The 8174-nt window shown below is 45.9% G+C and overlaps 1 protein-coding gene across 2 annotated transcripts; it reads right to left on the bottom strand.

The window, feature by feature from the left end:
* Positions 1-1967: 1967 nt before the first annotated feature.
* Positions 1968-4643, bottom strand: SMIM4 (small integral membrane protein 4). 2 transcript variants are annotated; one of them, XM_029599455.1, is made up of 4 exons: positions 4342-4474; positions 3848-3979; positions 2617-2801; positions 1968-2356 (listed from the first exon to the last, which is right to left on the bottom strand). In XM_029599455.1, exons 3-4 carry the CDS (start codon positions 2765-2767, stop codon positions 2265-2267), a joined length of 243 nt encoding a protein of 80 aa, XP_029455315.1. In that variant the 5' UTR covers positions 2768-2801; positions 3848-3979; positions 4342-4474; the 3' UTR covers positions 1968-2264. The 2 variants fall into 2 exon arrangements, with proteins under 2 accessions (XP_029455315.1, XP_029455314.1); XM_029599454.1 differs by lacking the exons at positions 3848-3979; positions 4342-4474 and adding an exon at positions 4516-4643.
* Between the last annotated feature and the right edge of the window lie 3531 nt (positions 4644-8174).

The raw sequence follows: 8174 nt of genomic DNA, 5'->3' as shown, positions 1-8174 counted from the left end.
AGAGTAAATAACTGATTCACATCTACCCGTTCTAGACCTCTCATGATTTTAAACACCTCTATCATATCCCCCCTCAGCCGTCTCTTCTCCAAGTTGAAAAGTCCTAACCTCTTTAGTCTTTCCTCAAAGGGGAGCTATTCCATCCCCTTTTATCATTTTGGTTGCCCTTCTCTGTACCTTCTCCATCGCAATTATATCTTTTTTGAGATGCGGCGACCAGAATTGTACACAGTATTTAAGGTGCGGTCTCAACATGGAGCGATACAGAGGCTTTATGACATTTTCTGTTTTATTCACCATTCCCTTTCTAATAATTCCCAACATTCTGTTTGCTTTTTTGACTGCCACAGTACACTGAACCAACGATTTCAATGTGTCATCCACTATGACGCCTAGATCTCTTTCTTGGGCGATAGCACCTAATATGGAACCTAACATTGTGTATCTATAGCATGGGTTATTTTTCCCTATATGCATCACCTTGCACTTATCCACATTAAATTTCATCTGCCATTTGGATGCCCAATTTTCCAGTCTCACGAGGTCTTCCTGCAATTTATCACAATCTGCTTGTGATTTAACTACTCTGAACAATTTTGTATCATCTGCAAATTTCATTACCTCACTCGTCGTATTTTCCAGATCATTTATAAATATATTGAAAAGTAAGGGTCCCAATACAGATCCCCAAGGCATTCCACTGCCCACTCCCTTCCACTGAGAAAATTGTATATTTAATCCTACTCTCTGTTTCCTGTCTTTTAGCCAGTTTGTAATCCATGAAAGGACATCGCCACCTATCCCATGACTTTTTACTTTTCCTAGAAGCCTCTCATGAGGAACTTTGTCAAACGCCTTCTGAAAATCCAAGTACACTACATCTACCGGTTCACCTTTATCCACATGTTTATTAACTCCTTCAAAAAAGTGAAGCAAGACTTGCCTTGGGTAAAGCCATGCTGACTTTGTTCCATTAAACCATATCTTTCTACATGTTCTGTGATTCTGATGTTTAGAACACTTTCCACTATTTGTCCTGGCACTGAAGTCAGGCTAACTGGTCTGTAGTTTCCCAGATCGCCCCTGGAGCCCTTTTTAAATATTGGGGTTACATTAGCTATCCTCCAGTCTTCAGGTACAATGGATGATTTTAATGATAGGTTACACATTTTTACTAATAAAAATGAAATTTCAGACCTGAGTTCCTTCAGAACTCTGGGGTGTATACCATCCGGTCCAGGTGATTTACTACTCTTCTGTTTGTCAATCAGGCCTACCACATCTTCTAGGTTCACCGTGATTTGGTTCAGTCCATCTGAATCATTACCCATGAAAACCTTCTCCAGTATGGGTACCTCCCCAACATCCTCTTCAGTAAACAACCACACACTAAGGGGTAGATTTTAAAAGGTACGTGTGCGCTACCCGGCATGCGCACATGTACGCGTAAGTTATAGAATGGGGGTTCGGCGCATGCAAGGAAGTGCACAATTGTGTACCCTGCGCGTGCCGAGCCATGCTGCCTTCCCACCCCTTCCCCTAACCTTCCCCCCCCCCAGCCCTACTCTAATCCCCCCCCCACCTTTGTCTTATCTTTTGTGCCTGCCTCTGGGCAGGCGCAAGTTGCGCACACCGGCAGCCTGCCGGCACACGATCCTCCGACACAGCTGCAACGGCCCCACTCCTGGACCACCCCGCCCCTTTATTAAAGCCCCGGGACTTACACGCATCCTGGGGCTTTACATGCGTCACCGGGCGTTTTTAAAAGAGGCCCCATGCACATAGGGATTTTAAAATCTGGCCCTAAGTGTTTACTGATATCTTTTAAATAAAAACACATCCATTCAGAAGAACAATAAAATAATCTTCAACAACTGGAGATTAATGTAGCAACTTATATGAAAAAAGGGAGGACCCTGTAGATACCAAACTTGTAGTGAAAACAAGAGAGAGCAGACTGCTGGAACTGGCAGCACATTCTCGCTTTGTTGTATTTTTTCACATAATTAGTTTATATCTGTAAGTACATAATTTCATGTATTTTTTCTTGTAACTCGCCTTCAGCTTGGTTTGAAAAGGCAAGCAATCAAATCTAAAATCCAAATATTTTATACAGCTCTCGTCAGCACTCAGTTCTGAAGAATCCATTAAATGTATTTGAGAGTCTAGAAAAGTCAGCAGCGCTCCAACAAAACACACGATCTCTTGCCAACATCATGAGGAAAGCCTTTTGAGGCTATGCACTATTCAGGGAGTTCAAGTCTTCATTTCACTGAGGTCTGAGGCTCTGAGGTCGAACCCTCCTCTATCCTCTGCTGGTATTGTCTCTCTGCCTGCTTCCTTCGGTAAACATCATCTGCCGGCAAAAGATATTTGCCTAGTTATTTTGCTGAAAAGTAAGCAAAAGAAATCTACACGGAGCACATACATACAAACATATACATTAACCCAGCAGCGAGAATGCTCAAATCATAAAAGCGCTTGCCTGGTAAATGGGATGAAGCGTGGGCCTGGGAACAGAGGGAGCAAGTAGGTTTGAATGAGTGAAGCTATCTCGCCATTTGAATTCAGGTGGGCACTTGTAGGCTTCATGCCCTCCATCCTAGCATTACTTACAAAATGTTTCCTTGCCAATCCTAACGTTGATCATGAACCACTCCATGGCACCCCCGAGGAGGAAGAAGAAAGGGAGGAACCTGTAAATGCCAAAACGCTTCTTCCCGGGCACCAGTTGCAGGAGGCGTTGAATGTTCTTGTTTGCAGACATCTCTGGGGCACCCACAAGTCACAGGACTGCAAGGCTGTAACACAACAGCAAGCAGAACATCAGCAGATCAGCAGGTGAGACCCTCCTAGGGACTTTCTTCCTCATGGAATCTTATTGCTGCAGGAGACAACAGGAAGGCAAATCCTAGACATACCAAGGAACCATCCGCTGAAGTAGGATCTTTCTGTACTGGCCATTAGTGTTAGCCTTTAGAGGGTAATTTTCAAAAGTCCATTTTACACAAGTAAACTCGCATAAAAATCTTTGAAAAGCGCCTACCCTCAAGGTGGAGAAAAGTATGCATGGTGTTCCACAGCACATGTAATTTTAGCCATGGGGAAGTGGGGTATACTGGGGATTTGATTTTTCTAATCTTTGTGTGTTCTTTTTCCTGCAGCCCTACTCCGCACAAAAAAGCTGATGCTAATTTCCTGTGAATCTTGCTGCTTGGATTTGATCAAAGTGAAACTCAGTGGAGAATTCCCTTTAAAAATGTGCTTACAGGTCTGTGCATACAAAGGTAGCAGTGGACCTACAAACTACCTGACAGACACTGGACGCGCGTTTTCCCTTACCCCTTATTCAGTAAGGGGTCAAAAACGCGCGTCCAATCTGCTGAACCTAATAGCGCCCGCAACATGCAAATGCATGTTGATGGCCCTATTAGGTATTCCTGCGCGATACAGAAAGTAAAATGTGCAGCCAAGCCGCAAAGGTAGGCGCTAATTTCTTCGGGCACTGGGAAAGTGCACAGAAAAGCAGTAAAAACTGGAGAGGGGGCTACAATACACACAAAACTCAGACTGCAGCGGTGATTCCAGGACTGGGGAATCACTCAGGTAAGGGTAGAGTGAGGACGCATAATTCATGGAGCTGAGACTTATAGGGGAGGGGAGCAAAGAGAGTGCTAGGCTCAGGGAAAGAGGGTTTTTGCTGGATCATCTCTGGAGAGGAGTGGGGGGGGGGACGACGACAGGTGATGGGTGGGAGAAAAAAAAAAACATGTGGATTAGTTTGAAAGGGGTGGTGGAAGAGAGAAAGCTGATACATATTATTTCCATTCGTTCTTCCTTCCCGTACCTCTGCTAATCAACAGCAATACCAGGCTCACCACAACTCAAAAGTTCTCGAGTATGTGTATTGGTTGGCAGGGAACGACTCATAAAGGATGCGTGAAAACCACTATATAGGAACAGCCGGCAAATAACATCGCTTTGATTTATGTAAAAAAAAAAAAAAAAGCTATACATCAAATACAATAAACAAACTATAACGCCAAATCAGGAGTAAGACTCTTAATATATTCTATAGTCGAATTATTATAATCCGCCATGCGTGTACACATAGACTAGCCTGAATATTAAATAACTTATTTAAATTCCCTGCACCGAATATTTGAACGAAGTTAAAAAGTAGGTTAAGCATGAAATGCTTAAAGAGAAACATGTTGAACCCCCCGCTATAACGAGGGTCACGACTGCTTTCCATCCACCCAATGCAGGCAACAGAGGCGTTTCCCGACTCTGTAGCAAGAGACTATGGGCTGGGCTTGGGAGGGGGAAGGGGGAGCAGACCTCTGAATAAACGCGGGAGTAAAAGTCCCCAGTTAGTTATTTCGCTAGACTGCTAGAGGATTTCGCCTCAGCGCGGAGAGTTACGGAGTTGTGGTGAATCGACGTTTGGCGGGATGACGGTGCGGCACCAGCTCTGCTTTCTGCCTGGGTTGGGCACTAGGATGGGCGACCTACCTGAAGGCAGTCCCTTCTCGGCGTGATTGAGGCCCCTCCGCGTCCTTATGCCCCCGGCTCGCAGCTGCACGGTTCACGAGAACAGCGTGGGACGATGCTGGCCAAGCAGTGCCTTACCCTGGGAAAAATAAAACCTCATTTTGAACAAACAAGACTGTTCCCTGGGAAGAGTTTGGACGATTACCCTGTGCTGCATAAACCAGGGTAGGGGACACAGGGTGGCCCCCAACCCATCCCCAAAATACAGGAAATCACTTTGGTAAGAACTGGATCAAATGGAGCAGCTGCTCGGATCTAAACTCCTCACGGCGTTCTGGGTTCTAGAAAACGTGATTTTTACAAATAGTGAAGTGGATCTGGTGGTGGGGGATAGTACTCACATTGATCGAGTACTATCCCCCACCCCTGCTCTCGTTTTCAGGATATGAGCACTGAGTATACATCAGAGCTGACCAATTCCGGTCCTCAAGAGCTTGATTTTCAAGATAGCTGCAATAAATATGCATGAGAGGGATGTACATGCATTGCCTCCATTGTATGCAGCTCTATCTCTTCCATATTCATTGTGAATATATTGAAAACCCAGCCTTTTTTTGGTGGTATACATGAAAAAGATTGTTGTGAAAAAAAAAAGGGCCCTTATGATGCCCACCACCACCCCCAGAAATCCTTGGGGGCCCTGACCCCACCAGTGCCTCCCCAGGATTCTATAAGTCCCTCCAGATACAGTTGCTAGGGCCCTCCTCCCCAGCCCTCACTTACCCTCTACCATGGGGCCCATAGGATGGAAGAGGCAGGAGCAATGTCCACTCATTCCTGCCCTGGCAACAAGAGATTTCCAAATGGCACCAATGGCCCTACAAATTCATGGCACCGGCTGCACCAGACAGGTGCTGAAGAAACCACTTTGGCACTGGCTGCCATGAACTCCATTTATAAATCTCAAGTCAGCAGGATAGACATGAGTGGGCATCACCTGCCCTTTTCTTCTTATGGACCCTACAGAAGAGAGTAAGTGGAGGCAGTGGAGGAGGTCTAAGGCACATATTTCCAGGGAATGGGAGTCCTGGGGAAGGATCAGGCCTTGCAGTTTTCTATTGGACTAAAAGGGGAATTGGAGGGGTCTGGGGATACCCCAGTTGGGCCCAGCCAAGGACACCTGTATCCCAAGGCTTTCTCGGGAAGGGGGCCCTTGACCAGGGCTGGCATGATCTACTCTGCAAACTGCATTGGTACAGGGCCTCAGTTCGAAGTGGGTGACATCCCATAGCTGAGCCAGCCTATGGAGTCTAAGCAGCACAGAACTTGACTTCTCATCACACCCTACAACACTACCCCCAGCTGTCAGTAGGCATGGTGCTTACACAGGATCAGTGTCCGATGAAGCACCTTAGACTCATGCTATAAGCAGGGCCCCCACTCTCTCATGATTGGGCGGCTGAGGTAAGGGCTGTAAAATTGGGCCTTGCTGCATAATTAGCCAATCCTGGCCAAACTGTCACAGGAGACTAGGGATCAATTCAAAACAACAGCATTGGTAACAGTAGATGGCATATTCTACCATCCCCACCTCCCAATCCCTGGTTAACTTCGTTCCTGCACCATCCATATCCTCTTTCTCACCAACTCCTGTGACTGCAAAACAGGAACAGGAGAACAGCCTTGCAGCAAGTCCAATGCATCCTTCCTCTTGCCAGCCGGGGCCTGAGTGGTGTGCTTTAATTTTCCAAGAATCAACCATGCTTTCATGTTCACTAATAAATGTAACCAATAAGTGATTTTGATGATAATCCCAAAAGGAGAGCTCTGGGAAAGGAGACCAGTACAGCAAAGAGCGGGCAGCATTGGGAGAAGCACCAGAGCCAGCACTCCAGCACAGACACAAAGGACAGTGCTAGAGCTGAGCTGAAAGCGCCCCCCAAAGCACCAGTGAGAGAAGGGAATCCTGGCACTGGTTCGGCAACTCCGGTCACAGCCTGCCTACCTCTCCCGACTTCTTGAATGCTGCGGCGACACCGAAAAGGCGCTTGTGCCAAAGGGCGCACGCACAAAGAAGCACACCATGGGTGCCTGAGTGGCAGTACTTTCTTACTTCACTGCTACATCAATCACCTCAATTATCCCATCTGACCCTTACAACTATGGCCCAGTTGTACTACATCGAACCCATTCATGGATGTGGCATATACAGGGATCTAAGGAGAAGCACCAGCATGAAACATAGAAGGCTAACAAACTTAACATTCCCAACGATAAGTACTAACCTAACCAATATCTCCTCATGCTTAATGTTCACTCTGTTCTTGTTAAATGTACAATCTATCATAAAAAAAACAAAAACCCCAGCAATTAACCTACTAGAAGATTTACAGCCCACCATGTTTTGCATTACAGAAACCTGGCTGGCAGACAAAGATAATGGAATCCTAAACCAAATATCTCACCAGCACTATGCGATAGTTCACATACCCAGACAGAAAGGTAAAGGTGGGGGTTTATTAATAATCAGTAAAAAAAAAAAAAAAAAAGAACTGAAACTAGTACATTGGAAAGTAGACATTATCCCTCCCTATGAAGCGGCAATACTAAAATCTCAGCAACTACACATAGGTCTGGTTTATTGCCCTCCACGCTTACTACAAAAATGTGCGCACCCCTAATAGAATTATTCACCAAGATATTTCCTTCTCCTGAATCTACAATAATTGTAGGAGATTTTAACCAACAGGTAGGCAAATCACCAAGAAAGGTTATTACCTGCTAATTTTCATTCCTGTAATACCACAGATCAGTCCAGACCAGTGGGTTATATACTCCCACCAGCAGATGGAGGCAGAGGACAAAACTTTGAGGCACAGCCATATAAAACTCTAGTGCCATTTGCAGCTACTCAATATTGGTTGTTCCCAAAGCAAAAAAACACTATTCACCCTAAACAAGGCAAACATCAAAAAGAAAACAGGAGGGTTGGATTCCACCAAGGCTGGGAACCCTACCCCATCTCCGTTAGTATTGGAATAAGGAGTACTTCCTTCAGAATTTCTTCAACACCGTAGCTCCCCTAAGGGGGCAGCCAAGTCTGGGCGGGCCTCTGGCCTGATCTGTGGTATTACAGGAATGAAAATTAGCAGGTAATAACCAATTTTCCTCGACATACCCAGATTGGTACATCCCACTGGTCTGGACTGAAGCCACACTACTCTGTTCCCAAACTTGGAGTCCTCCGGCGCATTAACATCCAAGCGGCAATGCTTGGAAAAGGTATGCAGAGAGGACCAAACCACTGCTCTACATATCTCCTGTGGCGAAACCAGCTGACACTCTGCCCAAGAGGCTGCTTGTGCCCGTGTCAAATGCGCTGTCAAGCCGACCAGAACTGCGCAGCCTTTGCAAATATATGCTGAAGCAATGGGCCCCTTCCGCCATCTAGACAGAATGGCCTTGGACGCCTTGTCCCCTCGCCTAGGACCACCAAACAGAACAAACAATGATCCGATTTCCGGAAGGGATTGGTGATCTTAGAATAGCATCATAAAATCCTACACACATCCAACAAATGCAGGTCTCTATCTGTTGCTGAATCGCGGGACCAGTCTGGAAAGCCAGGGAGCTCTACCGACTGATTAATATGAAAGGCGGACACCACCTTAGGCAGAAAG

The sequence above is a fragment of the Rhinatrema bivittatum genome, chromosome 4 (genome assembly GCF_901001135.1).
Source record: "Rhinatrema bivittatum chromosome 4, aRhiBiv1.1, whole genome shotgun sequence".
NCBI lineage: Eukaryota > Metazoa > Chordata > Amphibia > Gymnophiona > Rhinatrematidae > Rhinatrema > Rhinatrema bivittatum.
This window is presented reverse-complemented; position numbering and strand designations above follow the sequence as displayed.

Excerpts from the sequence above, each read along its gene's own strand:
- SMIM4 (XM_029599454.1), bottom strand. The coding sequence starts at position 2,767 with ATGTCTGCAAACAAGAACATTCAACGCCTCCTGCAACTGGTGCCCGGG. Across the intron at positions 2,357-2,616 it reads GATTGGCAAGGAAACATTTT|ATGATGTTTACCGAAGGAAG; the intron begins GTAAGTAATGCT and ends TTTTGCCGGCAG.